The sequence below is a fragment of the Lepisosteus oculatus genome, chromosome 8 (assembly GCF_040954835.1).
Source record: "Lepisosteus oculatus isolate fLepOcu1 chromosome 8, fLepOcu1.hap2, whole genome shotgun sequence".
In the NCBI taxonomy this organism is placed as follows: domain Eukaryota; kingdom Metazoa; phylum Chordata; class Actinopteri; order Semionotiformes; family Lepisosteidae; genus Lepisosteus; species Lepisosteus oculatus.
Genome location: NC_090703.1, coordinates 46337728 through 46355029, shown reverse-complemented (window position 1 = coordinate 46355029; position 17302 = coordinate 46337728). Strand labels below are relative to the sequence as shown.

Sequence of the window (17302 nt, the reverse complement as noted above, 5' to 3'; positions counted from 1 at the left end):
AAGGTTTAGCTCTAAGGTTTTTTTTTGTTGTTGTTAATTTACCGATACATTTATTGACCTAGAGAAAAGCGGTAAATTGCGACTATGCGCGCTCCACTAAAATAGCTGTACAGATCTGCGACTTCTGGAAGACAGCGCCCTCTGCGGACCCCCTGGAGAAAATTCTCTCTTCCTACCGCCGCTCAGATCACACCTGTCCCGTCAGCGGTTACACCTCCCTCTGAATAATTCTGTGCAGCTTTAAATCGAAGCATAATTTATTTAATTTTTAATAATACACATTGCATATTCAAGACTTTATTTCGACTGGTAAAACTTTGTCGGTGTTACAGTTCACTATACAGTTCACTATATCTATAGCGGCTTCATTAGCTCTCAAACAATGGTGCTTTTTGTTCGTTATTTACTCAGTGTTATTTATGTTATGTTATTACATGTTACTGTTATTGCTATTGTGTAACTGTCTATTGTCTTATCTTCTGTCCTATTTATGTACTGCACCTGAGTGACTAATGAGAAACACTTTTCATTACACTATGCACCTGTGTAAGTTTAATGACAATAAAGTTGAAAGTTAAAGTTATTACTCTGATCACACTGAAGAGGTTTTTTTTTGGTACAGTATGTGATGATACGGAGCGGCTTGTGTGACGATGTCCGCCAGACTTCACGAGTGAACGTGACGCACGGCCTGGATTTGATCAGATGTATAAAATACAACGCGTGTAAGATTACCATCGGTCTCCAAAACTGCAAAGGACCGGGCTCTACGGTTTGCCCTTGGACTGAGTCAACGGCTGAAGATGCCCGGACACAGACCCACGCTATTACTATTTAAACTTGAGCTCAGAAACAGCCGGATACTGGAATAAGACACCGTAGCTGGTAACTCATGGCGATTAAGAGTGTAGAGTGTAGTATTAATATTACAAAGCTTAAAATGTATCCAGCGGTCACTCGGTTCCTAATGACCACTAATTATTTACCATTAAACCTAAGACGTACTGCTTGGTGGACTATACAGAAGATATCTACGACAAGTGCACGGCTTCCAAAATGATCGAAAACTCGGCGATCTTGGGAAGAAAGTAATTTAAGACACTGTCTCTGTAAATACGCATCCATTAACCTCAGCGGATACAGTAGTATACAGTAGCACAACACATCGCATTTAGTTATTGCAGATGACGGGTTGGGGGAAATACTTATGTCAGTGAGCGTCAGTACTCCTGTCTGAAACTACATACTGCTGTATCTGTAATGTTCCCGCGGTTCAGAGCGCAATCAGAGTGGTTTTATCAGTCAGGTCTTCGCGCTCCCTGTTTCTCGCACCTTCGAGGCGAAAGCCTGACTTCTCTCCGAAAGGCGAGACTGGGCCCGAACTATCTTTAAGGAACAAATCTGTCCCCAACGCCGCCTGCAATGTCCCTTTTCCAGCAGGTAGCAGGTGCGAGTCTTTATTTGCTCCCGGGGATGCGGCGCACGCTGGCAACTACGGAGTTAAGCGGCTGGTGGCATCGATACAGAGCACCTGCTTGACCTGTGGACACCCGGGTCCCTGGCAGTCGCGTGGGAATGCTGTGCTCGACCTGTTTTGTAGGTTAGAATTCTAGCTTTCAGATCTCTCCATACCTCCTAACACAAAGAGATGGGAAGTTCTGGTCATAAAAAGTATGTAGTACTTTACCAAGCATGACCTGTTACTCAGAGTGGCTTTTCTCAGAACTTGTAACGTGCTGTGTTCTTCTAGACTGAGACCTCTGATAAAATAGCACACACTGGAAGTTAAAACACTTCAGAGGCTATGGAGATATAGGAGAAGAATGGTATTTACCTGTCCAGAAGGCTCCGTTCCCAAAATTGCGAGCAGGCTGAGGGTGGTGTAAGTATATGCTTTATAAATGGAGGAGGGGGAGCAGGAGGAGTCTGTACAGTCCCTGCTTTTCTTGTTTCCTCCACCCTGCATTGATAACAGAAATGATATCACAGGCCCCCCACCTTCTTATATAATACTTCCTTTTCAGATTCGGAGAAATCCCCCCCTGAATACGTGCAGGAAATACCTGTTTGGGTGGGGGGGGGCAAGGGGTGTTTTTTGGAAGCCCCAGCCCAACCCACTCCCTTAGAATGGGGTGTATTGTTGTCTGCCGAGGGTCAGTGTGTATATAAGCAGTCAGCAGAGCCTCACCTGATTAACAGCTGCTCCTCACAGCAACACCAAGGCTCACAGAGACTCCTGAAGATCCTGCCAGCACAGCGGACACCATGCTCTCCACACTGCAGGTAAGCACAGCACCCAGGACGGACTGCCACTCCTTGAGACTTTAATCACCGCTGGTGAAATGGAGCTATACTGTGATGTTCTGCTTTTGTGAAAGAGTCTGTTTAAGTGTTTTGTGACTTTTTTTTTAAAAATCCTTTTCTTCAGTGTTTTGTGAAAATGTACAGAGTATGTCTTGCCAGAATGTCTCCCGAAACTGCAGTTAAATTATTTTTGTCAGTTTTTGCTTTTAGCATGTCTCTGTAAGGGTGTGTTATTTCTTTTTTTTACTTTACCAAGGTTTTACTAGAAAGTTTAACATGGCTTAAAGACTTGTCACTGCAGCATTAACGGTTGTGTTCACCATGCTGGCTCTTCTGTCTGAGTTTCTTCTGTGCCTGAGTTTCTTGTCGGCAAACTGAACAAGACGCTTTCTTTCAGCACCAGAGCAGGTCAAACAACTTTTAAAACTGAACTAGAAAAAAAGTGGTATGAACTGTATTTTTTTCTTTTTCAGTGTGTATCTTCTGAAAGTTCTTGCCTTCATTTTACCACTGGAGGGTCTTGTAAAAATATTTTGTCCTACTTTACAGTATGCACAGGTAGTCTTCGCTTTACCAGACACCTGCAGGACCCCTAGTGGTTGGTTTGATCAAACCGTCACTTTCCTCTGGCATATCAAAAGTTAAATCTTGTTGGGGTTTTTTTTGCAGAGAACGTCAAGACGTGTTTGTGCCATCCGACAGCTTCACAAGCCTGCCCTGGAAGGTAAAGAGACTGTAAATTTCTCCAAAATCTGTCTCTTCATTTACTAGACCAGCAGTGAAAACTGATCAAGTCAATTCTATGTTCCCAGGCTTTGCCCTTTTCCTGTTTTTACCCTTTTACCAGTTTTAAGGGATTAATTATGTAGGAGCTGTATGTTCTGTAGCTGCACAGGCTTCACTGCCCCAGCGGGTTTCTGCATGTTGCAAGTTCCTTGCGGATGTGCTCTCGCCATCTAATACTTAGTGATGGGTCCTGCGGGTTCAAGACCAGTTTCAGCTGAGGCAGAGTGGAGCAGCGGTCAGGTTTCTGGACTTGTAACTGGAAGGTTGCAGGTTCAAATCTCACATAAGAGAGTGCTGGTGCACCCTTGAGCACGGTTAGGGTTCTGTATAAATGAAGGCAATGAAAGCCTCTTTAGGGGGGTAAAAAAGTCAAATATATACTATTGCCTGGAATATAGGTCCTTAACTCTATCTGGCCGGTAAAGAGTATGTCGCCTCAGGACTGGTCAGCTGCTCATAAAAGCCTTAATGCAGGGCTGTAGGTCTTCTTTAGATACCTGGTCTGGAAAAGCCAGTCTCTTCTCTCTTCAGGTTCTCAGCCTCCACTCTCTGCAAGCGGCCGCAGTGAGAGCCGTGGCACCAGGCCAGCCCTGCTGTAGGGCGAGCCGGGTGTCAGCGCCGTGTGTTCTGTGTGTCCTGCAGTGGCGGAGAGGCCTGTCCCAGAGGAGACGGTGACGGCCAGCTTCGGCGGCTTCATCCAGGCCGTGCAGCCGGAGCAGCTGACGCAGACGGTGCTGAGGCGCAGCAAGAGGATGGTGCTGGATAGTCTGGGCGTGGGGCTGCTGGGCAGCACCACCCAGGTGTTTGAGCTGGCGCTGCAGCACTGCCAGGTGAGCGGGCCGCACGAGGGGCACAGAACGACCGCTGATCAGGGCACGCTCCTTCACTTCAGCTGTCCTGATCGCCTTGGCGCCGATCTCATAATCAAGCATGGTCATGCCTTTCGGTAAACGTGATTGAAGCTTTGATTACCTTTCATACAGTACAGGCCATTGCTTCAGTCCTTATTTAAAATCCCACTGGCAAAATGGGGCTCTGGTCAGTGTCCAGTGGGGATGTGGCCCTAAGGCGTGAAAGTTTGCTGGTGGAGTTAGTGACCGACTGCTTCCTGTCTTTCCAGCACATGTACGCCCCCGATGACATCAGCTCCGTCTACGGCCGCAGCCAGACCAGGCTCTCCCCAACGCTGGCGGCCTTCGTCAATGGCGTGGCGGTAAGGTGGCGCTGTGGCGTGCCCGCTTTCTGTGATGAGCTGGGAGACGGATGGACAGAGGAATGCTCCTCTTCTCGTTACTCAGCCTTTCTCTCGCCTGCTACTCCAGGTCCACTCCATGGACTTCGATGACACCTGGCACCCTGCCACTCATCCCTCAGGGGCGGTCCTTCCTGCCCTCCTGGCTGTCAGTGACATGTTGCCTAGCAACAGCAAGCCCAGCGGGCTGGATTTCCTGTTGGCGTTCAACGTGGGCATCGAGGTCCAGGGCAGGCTGATGAGGTTCTCCAGTGAGGCGCACAACATCCCCAAGAGGTGAGACTCCAGCCCACCTTCTCTCGAGCCCGATCTGTCTCGGCTCAAAGTCTTCCCTCTGGCCTAACCCCAGCAGCTGCTGGGTTAATGGGTGTCTAGTGCCAACATGGGAATGGAAACAGGATTTAATCCGTGTAGAGAAGGAAACGGGGATAGTTATCTCATCATGTTGTAGAGCAAAAAGTGAAGGCTCTATCAGCAGAAACACTTTCTATTATGTTTAGCCAGCGCAGGTAAAAATAACGCACAATTATTTCTTGGATAATGAAGGATGGTTTATTGGGTGAACTGGCCCATTAAAGAACATTCTGTGTTTTGGTTTGTTACTGTCAAAAAATAAATAAATAAAGGGCTATAAATGCATGAAAAGGACATCTACTCACTCACCAGCCAGTGAGTTGTTTCTTTTCTTTCATGGCGATTTGATGCAGACTGTGGTATTAACCTCGCCCACATAACAATGTTCAAACGTGTCTTTCCATGAGGAAAGAACCAGAGCTTGAAGTCCTATTATTCCTTCAAGAAACTTGCTAAAATGAAAAATGCAATGAGCAAAATTTGCATGCAATGAGGATATTATTCATCGGATGCTTCACGTCATGCAAGTGATTTCTCATTAAGGAGAAATCAAGACGCATTATAATGTATCTCAGAATTCCTTCCCAATGCCAGCGTAAAGAGCCAGTATGGACTCATTTTGTTTTTAACACTGCAGCTGTGCTTTTCCTCCTGCAGAACAACTGGCGGCCTTCTCATGGTGAATACTGGCCTCTCTGATGCCCCTCTCTCCTCTCCTTCTGCAGGTTCCACCCCCCCAGCGTGGTGGGCACCATGGGCAGTGCTGCCGCCTGCGCCAGGCTCCTGGCCCTGGAGCGCACCCAGTGCGCCCACGCCCTCGCCATCGCCGCCTCGCTGGCGGGCGCCCCCATGGCCAACGCCGCCACGGAGACCAAGCCCCTGCACATCGGCAACGCGGCGCGGCTGGGCCTGGAGGCGGCGCTGCTGGCCTCTCGCGGGCTGGAGGCCAGCCCGCTGGTGCTGGACGCCGTGCCAGGGGTGGCGGGCTTCAGCGCCTTCTACGAGGACTACGCGGCCCGGCCGCTGCCCTCGCCGGAGGAGGCCGAGCCCCGCTTCCTGCTGGAGGAGCAGGACGTGGCCTTCAAGCGGTTCCCGGCCCACCTGGGCATGCACTGGGTGGCGGACGCAGCGGCCCTGGTGCACGAGCAGCTGCCCGGCGCCCGCGGCGGCTCCTTCTCCCCGGGCCTGATCCGGGACATCCTGCTCCGCGTGCCCCGCTCCAAGTACATCAACCGGCCCTTCCCGGAGTCCGAGCACCAGGCCCGCCACTCCTTCCAGTTCAGCGCCTGCACGGCCCTGCTGGACGGGGAGGTGACGGTGCGCTCCTTCCTCCCCGCCGCCCGCCGCCGGCCCGAGCTGCAGGCCCTGCTGGCCCGGGTGCGAGTGGAGCACCCGGAGGACAACCCCGCCAACTTCGACCGCATGTACGGGGAGGTGCGAGTCACGCTGGCCGGCGGGGAGGAGCTGGGGGGCCGCTGCGACACCTTCTACGGGCACTGGCGCAACCCGCTGAGCGCCGAGGCACTGCAGGGGAAGTTCCGGCACAACGCCGGCGCCGTGCTGCCCGGGGAGAAGGTGGAGGCGCTGATCGAGACGGTGGAGGGGCTGGACAGGCTGGGGGACTGCCGCCCCCTGCTGGAGCAGCTGCACTGAGCCGCGGCCCCGGACCCCCGCCAGCATGTTGGTTTTAAGCTCTCTTCCCAGATTTACTGTCTATCCATCCTCTTCCGCGCTTTGCTTCGGGACGCGTGCACGGATCTGGGGCACTCACGCATCGGAGATTCTCGGGAGAGCGAGCTGCTCTTGCATTCTTGTCTGGGAACTGAATCTCTTTGTTAAATAGTCATTTTTTAAAACCGATTACTGTACTTTCTGTTGAGGGCTTTGTTTGAATGTCCGCGTGCCGGGAGCTGCGTGTGAATGAATGATACATGCCGAAGGTGAGCGAGGGGCTCCTGTCCCGGGGCCCACCTGTCCTGCGGTGATGACAAGGTCTCACCATGCCCGGTGCCGTTCTGATCCAAACTAGCCCGCTGGACTTGTCAGCTGCTGGCTGCGGAAGACCAATTCTGTAAATGCTGGAGAAAAAAAAATCAGGGTTTGTTGTTAATTTATTGCTACTTTTTATGTAAATGAATTAAGAATGATGTATTTTTTAACTTTTGATTATGACCTTTATGTGATGTAAAAATGGGCAATAAGAATTTTTGTTCTGACAAATAAATAAGATGAAATAAGCTCTGCTGCCTGTGTGTTTTCGCTCTGACACGTTGAGATCTTTGCATACTTGCATATAGTGCCTGCAGTTAGAGGACTGTAGCTGTTAAAAACAAAGTGCACCATTTAGTTGAAGTGTTCACAATACTCAAAAATATTGTCAAAGTCCTCTGCTAAGGACACAGCCTGGAACTGAAAGAAAATGCATTTTAAAACAGAAAGCCAGAGGAGGCTACTTTACACAAAGGTGTGTGGGTGTTTGAAGCAAGGTGCCCAGTCATGCTCAGGTGAACGAACAAGGATTTTGGATTAGTTACTAGCAGCAACTTGTACCCTACTGTGTACTCATTAAGCTACACATAGTTTTGAGCCCTGCATTTAAGTAGTTGTGCAAACACCTCCTCTTGTGGTGTTCAGCACCAATGCAATGGCTTACCACGTTGAGCGATAACTTGGTCTTTACATTTTTAGATGTTTGCTGTTGATATGCTATTAGGCCTAAAGAGTAATGCACTCTTTACACAATCTGCTTCTCAAACTTTCTTACTTCTTTATATAACAACCTCAATGATCGAGTCCAGCTTTAATCAGACTAGTAACCCTTAAACATCAGCACATCAGATGCTATATAAACACAATCTGTAGTTTTAGTTCAGGTGGGTAGCTGCGTCACCTGAAGAAGGCTCCACAGCCAAAACGTGTTTGCTTTCTTCTCTTTTCAGCATGGAATAAACCTATGACTTGTTCATCTGTAGTTTTAGTTGCATACACATCTAACACAAAAACAAGCAACCTTATTTACTGTATCTCTTGCAGTAAATGCCCAGCCATCTTCATTGGAGAAACAGGAAGGAGACTCGGAGACCGCTTCAGAGAAAACGTCAGGGCTGTGAAGAATAAAGATCTCTCCAAGCCCATTGTTCCTCATTTCACCTCTGACGGCCACGGCCATTCTAATCTCTCCATTTGTGTTCTCAAAGACGGTTTTCCGAACTCATACATCAGAAAGACCACCGAAACTAAAATTATTCTGCAGCTAGGATCACACATTCTCCCTTCCCTTAACGACAGACTACTGTTCTTTTAAATTTTCTCCATTCATTGGAAGTTTCATTTCACACCTCTCTGCACCCATTCTGACTTCACACCTCTTGATTGGCCTCTCTTTCTGTCCCCTACTTTCGCCTCTCACCCCCCCTCCCTCCCAGCCTTTGTTCTCCCACTACATTACCTTTGCCTATTACCTTGTCTCTCTCACACCTGAAGAAGGCTCCACGGCCGAAACGTTGTGTTCTCTTTCTTCTTTTTTTCAGCGTGGAATAAACCTATTACTTGTTCCCTAACACAAAAACAATGTTAAACTGGAAAAATTCATGTCACAGGTTAGAAAGGCATATGATTGGCTTTTCTTTCAGTTGGTTTATTGCTAAAATGTTTGTATTCAACACTTTCAGAAGGGCGCAGAGATGAATTTGAGCTAGGGTTAGATTAAGATTTTCCATTGACCCCAGACTTTAATGTTACAGCTATATTGTAAGCAGGATTAATGACTTTGGCAGAGTATTGAGTATTGCTTATAGCTCCAAATTTAGGAGGCATGATTCTAGTCTCACCTTACTTCACTCTGTTAAGAGAAGTGGGTAGTACACGTGCCTGGAAAGCCTTAAAGAACTGCCTGTATTTTTCTACTTAAATACACATTGACTCGCTAGTAGTCAGGATTTCCTGTCCAGAAAACAACTGTGTGCTTTAATAAGGATCAACAAGAAAAACAGTGTACAGACTGATGAGCCTGACCCCTGATGGGCTCTTTCTGAATGCCTGGAAAAGATGGCAAAAAGTGCTGTGTTTAAAAGAGAGGGATAACACAATTTGACTTTATGCTGTCTGGGTAAAAAAATATCCCCCTTGTTCAGAAGCAGGGGAACGGGTGCCTTCAGGATTGGCCAAAGGCCGGGCTGTGGTCAGGCTGGCAGGGCAGTGAGGGTGGGCCTCTTCTCTCTCCTTGGTCAGCCGGGCCAGAGGGACACAAACAGGAGCTCTGGCGACCAGCAGGAGGGAAAGAAAACATATTTACGACCTGGAACAGATGTAAAAATAAAGGCTCCTTGGCAGAAGGTTCCCACTTCGACAAGCACGGAAGAGAAACAAACAGGTCGCTTTGGATGCTGGTGGAAGAGGCGCTTGGCTTCGTGCCCGTCTCTTCGGCCCGGCTGGGCTCTGAGATCAAGCTCATGGTGTTTTTCCACACCAGGTTCTCCACACTGGGGTCAGGAAGAGCCCATGTTTCTCCCAACTCTCCCACTTCCTCCCTCCTACACAGGTGTCTCACCCCCTTTGAGCTTCTCTCCCTCTCCTCCCTCCCAGCCATCTTCACCCAGGCAGCTCATTCCTCGTGAGGAGAGCAGGGTCCTCACCAAGTGAGTGGAGCCAAATAAACTCTTCATAGTTTCAAACCTTCAATACTTTAATTAGAACACAGCCGAACTACTGACCTGGTCATGCCCTGTTTGTGGTGTGTTAGATAAAGAGAAAACACACATGGACACTCACGTGGACACACAAACACACACACCCCCACTCACATACACACACATGCGCACATACATACATTCTCACACACAAGAATACACATACATGGACACACAAACACTCACTCACCACAATGATGCCACCTTTGAAAACATCCTAAAACATATTTTGTACAAATAAGAAACACAAAAGACAATCTATGTCACTTCTCTCCTCTTAATGATGCGCTTCAGTGAATGAAACAATTGCAGACCAGTACTTGATCATGTAACAGAGAGCAATAATTATTATTAATAACTATAATGTCTGTAAATGTCTTTCAGTTATTGCTTTGGCAATACTCCCATTCTTCGGCCTGTGAATTTTAATCGGACTCTTCTGATGCAAGAGTCTGAAATGCACGAGGCCAAAAAAAAAAATGAAACTTGAATAAAGAGAGTTCTTTATTGTCCCTTCCAAACACCAGGGCCACTGAAAGCTAAAAATATATTCTGGAAATGTGGAAATTGTGACCTCCTCAGTCTGTGGTTTTGTAAAAGAAAAAGTTCTGTTCGGAATGTCGCACGTGTGTTTTTGTATTTTACAGTACCCTGGGTAAGTGCAGGCCCCAGCTGCTCTGATGGGGGTGTGGAGGACAGGTCCTACACCTAGTGCCCCCCCAAAAGTACTGACAGGAAGGCTGCTGTCCTGGCGGGTCGCTACAAAAACAGCTGGGGCTCCCCTGAAACACTGAGCCACTGTCCTGCAAATTTAGGCTGGCCCACCAGCAGGCGGAAAAAACTTAGACGGGATTCAAAATAAAAAGAAAATGACGTTGTGAGACATCCTCTTCTCACGCCAGGAGAACCTCCAGTTGCGCCAGGCCAGCTCCTTTCTGCTTCAGTGCTGACCACACTCCTCTGCGTGAGGAAGGACCTGTTCTGTGTTCCCCTTGCGGAACTGTCCTCCTGTCCCCCTTGACCCAACCTCTTTCGCTCTGTCAACATGGCAGGGGTCAGCGCGGGGTCACGGACCAAATTTACTTTCCCCTAGAAGTCTTTCCAGTAGAATCTTGGACATTTCTATTGCTGTTACTGTAAAATTCAGTTCCCATAAAACTCAGGTGTCACAGACCTACATCCTAATACCAGGAAGGCCTCTTGAATGATGTATTAAGAAAAACAAGCCTTCCAAGCACTTCCTGTGTAAAGAGTTATATAACAACACTTGAACAGCAGTGAATCAGAGGAATTCTCTACCTTCCTTTTACTGATCAGCTCTTGCCTGTCAGTCAAACAATTGTTGTTGCATAAGCGATTGAGGCAACTCAAGTTTCAGCTGCTGGAAACTGCAAAAGAACACAGTGACTGGAATCTTAAACTGACTAGAGGGAAGCTACCAAGTAAAGTGCAATGCTAGATTTATCTTCTTTGAATTAAAAAAACTGCTTTATGCTTTATTTAATTCTGTTACAATGCAGGAGGAAGGAGGAAATTAAGGTATTCAGTGCTCCCTGAAAGAAACAAACAGTTGTGCCAGTAACAAAGTTGACGTGGTTTTCCATCAGTGCTGACTCACAGGACAAAGGATGTAATATTAAACTTTGCTAACTAAATAATCCTGATTAGGCATCAGCATTGTAACAAAAACAATCTCAGATTTCTCCAGCAGAAATAGTTAATGATTGTTGCCCACTTCCAGCACAGGTCAATGTGTTAGTCAGAGCACACTGCTTGAAATTAATAGGCATTCAAATCATCTGGAATCACAAGAGAGGTGACCGATGAGAGAAGCCATTCAGCCCATCTTGTAGGAGGCCAGCTGGCTATTAGCTCTGCTACCTGGGACCCGCAGAGGAAAACCTAACTTTCATCTGGGTGAAAGAAGAGAATTTCATCCAGTCTTGCTTGTCTAACAAACATGACTGAGATACACTAGCTGTCTCGGTTCTGCTTTTTCCACATTTTTGATGGATTTATCTGCTTCTGAGGAGAGCTATTTTGACTTTTGACTTGCAGTCTTGAAGAATGAAATCCAAAGAATTCCTCTTTAGATCTACATGGATAGGTGTAACGGAACTGCAGGACCTTGAGTGTTAATACTGGACTAGGCTGCTAGAGAGGGTGGGATAGGTACGCTCCAGAGACTAAGAGAAAGAGCTCAATAAGGTTTTGTACTTAGGTTATATAATGCACTCGTCTTCAGATATCTGCAAGCCAATTTCTTTCTATAAAAAGAGTTTAACACAGCAGCTGTTGTATATCTGGGATAGGATAGATCAGGTAAAGGCTCTTCCTGGGGTGGCAAACTGCAGGTTTAATCTGGCAGTTAGATGAAGTGCTCCTGGCCAAACAGGATCGGCCGGCAGAATAGGAAAAGGTGCAGATTCAACGGATATGGAAAGGCAGGTAGGATAAGGACCATACTAGGGCTGGGCAGCCCTCAGCCTACTTCCACACTTTCCCACACTAAGCAGAGGTTTTGCATGTGTGCAGGTCCTCCGCCCATACTACCTGGTTCAGAGGATCTGCTGCAGATGGGTTTCTGGTAACTGATAGCAGTGCCTTCTCCCTACATTGAAAGGACAATGAAGGCCCCCCATTACAGATAGGTAATGGCAACACTCCCAACTAAAGGTAAGCACTCCCAACTTTCAAATGGAGCATCTAGGCATATTGGTCGACCAGTAGCAAGCATTTCTTCTTTTATTGCCAGGATGTGGCATTTAAGGTGGCTGAAAAGTCAAGACAGAAGTGTAGTCTTGTTTGATATAATTTGCTATAAAAAGAAGAGGAGGAATGTGCGGTCATCTGTGCCTATTTGTGTCATTATGTGCCTGGCATTCAAGGAGCACAGCACTGAATTAATTTAAACTGAAATCAAATTAAAAAGTAAGACTGCAATGAAGTATTTTGCTGTGACTGATTCTTTGTACAACCTCAACACAAGATGCTTCTGAGAAGGATCTACACTGAGTTGAGATTTGGTTACTGAGTCAAAGTTAAATAGCAATTGTTAAGCATTGTTTAATTATGAGAAATAAAGTCCAGGGTTTATTCATTTTAAGAACATGAATCAGTAAAGAAAAGATGAAAAGGCTGACAAAGCATTACACACCATTAAGCATCATTTATTGATGTAATTATGCAGAAACAAAGCATTTATTAAAGATTCAAAAAATCAATTAGAAACATATATGTGTGCCAGTTTGTGAATAAGGAATCAATGATAAAACAAATAAAAGAATGTACAATAAAATGGCTTGAAAGGCTTTCATTTCTTTCTTCCTGTTAAAGGCTGTGTGGTCAGTCAACAGTGGGTGTCATTTACAACACGCAGTTAGTACGGTAAGTCACACTATTCCTGATAAGTTCCTGAACACTGCTGGTCACAATACTGTGGGTACGTTATGTGGAGAAACAATTTTTAACATCTGAAAAAAAATAAAATGTAATTTACCTAAAGACACCTGTGAAGTAAAAGACAGAAAATATCGTTGCAGAAAATTTTCCATATTTTCCTGATGTCCACTAGCCTTGCACTTTTCTGAGGACACTACTATAACATCTAGCCAACAGCACTTAAATATGAACCTATGAAACTCTGGGGCTCTTTGAGTACTGCTCACGGAATACAGAAAGGCTGTAGTACAGTTCAGAAAGCTGCAGAAAGGCCTATTTGTTGCCACACACGCAAGCACCCAAAACAGGGGCTATTCTGAGAACAACAAGCGGAGCTAATCTAAAACTGGCACAGTCTCCAGATCTTATCGTACTGGGTTTCAAATCCGTGTTCGTACATTCCTCCCGTTACGTGAGGACTGAGCGCCTGCTACAGGTCAGGGAGAGAACTACAACAGCTGGCAAATTCCCAAACAGGGCAGGGGAGACGGACGGAGGCGTTCCGGTCCCTTCCACCGTTCTACTGGTCTCAATCGTCTTCCCACAATCAAGAGTGGTGAGCTCCTCGCTGCAGTGGAGTGGAGTGTGTGCAAACCTCTTTCTCACGGCTCACACTGCACAGCTCTTCCTCTGAGGAGGGAGCAGAGATTCCCCCCTTGTAAGGAAGGGAAGCAAGCATGAGTTATGGAGCCCCCCCCCCACCCACCAGCCCCAGGACCCTTCTCCTCGTTAGGGCTTCACAACTGCAGCAGTGGGTGACCCTTCAAAGGACACAGCGAGATCCCATGGCTGCACTGCTTGGCCGTACGAGGATGCTGTGTGGACCCTGTGTAGCCTATTTCAGCGTGCAAAATCGGAAATAATCAACACACAAAATCAAGGGGTCATGAGATATCAAAGTATTTAATGAGATATGAAACAGCCAGGGGGATCACTGTTTCCCTGTTGCGTCTCCAGCACGCCTGTCATAGTTGCTGACCTCTATCAGGTTGCCATCGGGATCCCGGAAGTAGACGGAGGTGATGGGGCCCACGGCGCCTGTCCTCATCACAGGACCCTGCTCCACTGTCACCCCGCAGCCCTGGAGACACAGACCCACGGTGAGCACAGCAGCTTCACAACCGGAACACTGTCCGTTGCTGATCTAGTATTCCCCTACGCCCCAGGAGATGAAGAACTGGGGTAGTATCCTGGAAGTAAAATCCCTCCTCACCAGCTTTAAAAGACCAGAAGGAATTAAAAACAGCATGCAGGATCAGAGCACCAAGGACTTTCACCGCAGCTCACACAGCTGGACATATGTGTGTTGAAAACTCAGGGGCCCGTGCATTAGGTTTCACCCTAAAAAGGTCTAAAAGAAAGAGACAATGAAGGAATCGGCCCAGTGCTGCCCTCACCTGGAGGTGCCGTGTGACTGTGGGCAGCGGGGTGTGAGTGACCAGGCACAGGTCGACGGAGCCCGGCGTGGGGCGCAGGGCTTTGGGCTCAACCTCCTGCCCTGCCTGGTGGAGGTTCAGCTTGTGGCTCCCGAAGCGCAGAGCCTTCCGATTGCCCTGGGGCAGGTCCGGAGAGAGGGAAAGGGCGATCAGCTCAGAGGTACACAGGGGGCAGCGCTACGGTCTGCATTTGTGTCTTTTTCTCTTCTGGATTGCAGGACTGTGCATGTGCAGTTAACAACAAGAACCTGACACTTATAGAGCGCTTTTCTGGGCACCCCACTGAAAGTGCTTTACAGGTATTGGGGACACCCCTCCACCACCACCCTTGGATGATGCGCCAGCAGCCAGAGTGCACCAGTACACTCCCCAGACACCAGTGGGGAGGAGAACAGTGATGAAGCCAGTTCAGAGATGGGGATTATTAGGAGGCCATGATTGGTAAAGGCCAGGGGGAAATTTGGCCAGGACACCTAGGTTACACCCCTACTCTTTTTGAGAAACGCCATGGGATTTTCAACAACCACAGAGAGTCAGGACCTCGGTTTTACATCTCATCCGAAGGATGACGCCTTTTTCCAGTATAGTGTCCCCGTCACTATACTGGGGCATAAGGACCCAAAGACTACAGAGTGAGCGCCTCCTGCTGGCCCCACTTACACCTCTTCCAGCAGTGACCTTAGCTTTCCCAGGAGTCTCCCATCCAGGTACTGACCAGGCTCACACCTGCTGAGCTTCAGTGGGCTGCCAGTGTGCCAGTTGTGATATGACTGCTGGCAAGGAGTTAAAGCTTAATAATGTGCCCACATTCGCAGAAAACATTCACATCAGCCTGAAAGGTCTTTTAAACTGCTTTTATCATTTGAGCGGACGCTGACTGGAATTGATGTGCTCAGACTGAAGATTGAGTGTTTAGTGTTCACTGGAGTGTTAAATTTGATTTTACAGTAAAGCTCTCTACAATTACAGCTTGTTAGCAGGATCAAACCCCTAACTTATTATGCCTGGAGTTACAGAATTCTTCAAGCCTGGCATCAACAGGCACCGAATCTGTAAACAGCTGCGAGGCAATGGCAGGGGATCTAAGAAAGTTCCAAGCAGGAAAAGCCGGAATTTGTTTTAGGTGGATTGGAAAGAAAAAAAAAGAAAGAAAAACAAGGTTCTGCGGCACACTCTGTATGTGCTGCTGCCCCCACCTAGTGGACAGTAGGAGGTACTACACCAATCCAATCTGCAAGTTGTACTCAAAGTCACTATCTGCTCATTCCAGCGGCAGCTCCATATCACGGTACCTGGAAGGTGACGACCTCCATGCCCAGCACCTTGGAGTAGAAGGCCAGGGAGTCTGGCACGCTCCTCACCGTCAGCACCAGATGGTCCAGACCGTGGATCTGGATCGGCGATGGGATGGAGCTGCAGAACCTGGCTGGAGTTGTGACCCGGCTGGCCAGGAACTGGGACAGAGACGTAGATCTTACATCAGGACAAAGCCGGGACGGTCTGATTTGCTGCTCTGCGTGTGGACAGTTACTAACAAGTATTCACTCATTCATATTTAATTAACTTGTAAACCCGTTAATGTAGACTTCGTTAAGCTCATTTTAAAAACTGCACGATTTTAGCTGAATCAATGCCAGAAAAAAACGTATATTCAATCTAATTTGTCAGAAAATATGAAGCCAAAATCCAGAAATCAGCTTCCTGGGAAAGGTCAAACTGATTCTATTCCAGCGGGCACGCCAGTAAAAAGCAGGTTGATCTTTTAGGGAATACGATTAGGTATTCCTACTTGAGTAGCCGCAACCAGTAGTTTCAGTAATAACAATAGTCTGGTATAACTCCAGCAATATATAAAGTCGAATCGAAACAGGGCTCTGAAATAACCAGCAAAAACATGTGTGAAACAACCCTCCAATCTAAACAAGGTCTGTTACGATCTGACAATCACTGAGCTCGATGCTCGATTCGTCTCCCTGGGTCGAATGACTAAAGGAAACAAATCCGCTGTTTGCAGTGCCTCTGAACTGGAAAACGCACGGGAACAAACTCTAAAGCACAATAAATTCACCAATTTTTTTAACCTATCTGGTGTGTTTTAAGAAGGCAAGGGTAATCCAGAACATCTGGCAAAAAAAAACCCCACAGACTCGGGGAGAACATGTAAACTCCACACAGAAAGCGCTCCGGTCATTAACGTTTAGACATCAGGATTCACCGTCACGCCGCTGTGCCGCCCCACTCAAATTTCGCTGGTATGAAAATGATATGTAGGGGGAAAAATGAATTCTTTAAATATAAAAAAGACCCGAATATTTTATTTCAGCTGAACTGCTCGTGGCTTACAAGCATAATAAAGATGTCACTGCCAGCAAAAGCCTGCGCCTTTCCCCACCGGACGTGAACTCGGGACAGAAATTCAGTGTCTTCAATATCTTCCCCATCCGGATACTGCTATTAATGGGATTTGATTGCCTTCTTTACGTAACTCTCTGGCAAGGAAAACCGCGGCCATGACTGAAGTTACAGACTCCTTAAACGTACGAGAGCTCGGTGACGTTGCTTCTAGTGTTGAAAAGTGATCTCTTATTCCGTACGAAGCCCAGATAAACAATTAACTGTCTTACCTTGTAACAGAAAAGTCTCCATTGCACCGCGGAGTACCAGTGGGTTCTTAAAATCACCATTGCTTTAGCACCTGAGAACTTGAAACTTGATAAGGGGGAAAAATAACAAACGCGCTATTGTACTATGGCAGTACCGTAAAACGTAGAATACAGGACCTTTTACCGTATTTCCCTTCAGGAATAGGCATCTTCTGTATGGCTTTCTGGTTTCTGGTGTTTTTTCTGTTTCTTTCGCTCACTATTGCTCATTTTATAAGTATTATCATAATTTGAATTAAAACGTGCAAAAATAAAAACTTGAGAAGAATATCAAACCAGTTACAAACTAAGGGAGGCCATGCTTTGCTTTTTTCAGTAGCTACTTGAACCAAAGATCTCATACATAATTGAAAGAAACTAGAGTAATATGGGTGGTCC

The 17302-nt window shown here is 47.1% G+C and overlaps 2 protein-coding genes across 8 annotated transcripts; one reads left to right on the top strand and one right to left on the bottom strand.

Annotated features, from left to right (window-relative positions):
* The first annotated feature begins 697 nt into the window (after positions 1-697).
* LOC138241047 (cis-aconitate decarboxylase-like) lies at positions 698-6907 on the top strand. 7 transcript variants are annotated; one of them, XM_069193544.1, is made up of 8 exons: positions 698-885; positions 1441-1600; positions 2213-2283; positions 2974-3028; positions 3733-3920; positions 4211-4303; positions 4413-4618; positions 5422-6907. In XM_069193544.1, the coding sequence occupies exons 2-8, from the start codon at positions 1576-1578 to the stop codon at positions 6347-6349; spliced, it is 1566 nt and encodes a 521-aa protein (XP_069049645.1). In that variant the 5' UTR covers positions 698-885; positions 1441-1575; the 3' UTR covers positions 6350-6907. The 7 variants fall into 7 exon arrangements, with proteins under 7 accessions (XP_069049645.1, XP_069049648.1, XP_069049647.1 ...); XM_069193547.1 differs by having other exon boundaries at positions 1438-1596; XM_069193546.1 differs by having other exon boundaries at positions 1438-1596; positions 2159-2283.
* Positions 6908-13709: 6802 nt separating this feature from the next.
* On the bottom strand, positions 13710-17034 carry glod5 (glyoxalase domain containing 5). Its single transcript, XM_006632853.3, has 4 exons — positions 16886-17034; positions 15554-15715; positions 14223-14378; positions 13710-13906 (listed from the first exon to the last, which is right to left on the bottom strand). Exons 1-4 carry the CDS (start codon positions 16943-16945, stop codon positions 13757-13759), a joined length of 528 nt encoding a protein of 175 aa, XP_006632916.2. The 5' UTR covers positions 16946-17034; the 3' UTR covers positions 13710-13756.
* Positions 17035-17302: the final 268 nt, after the last annotated feature.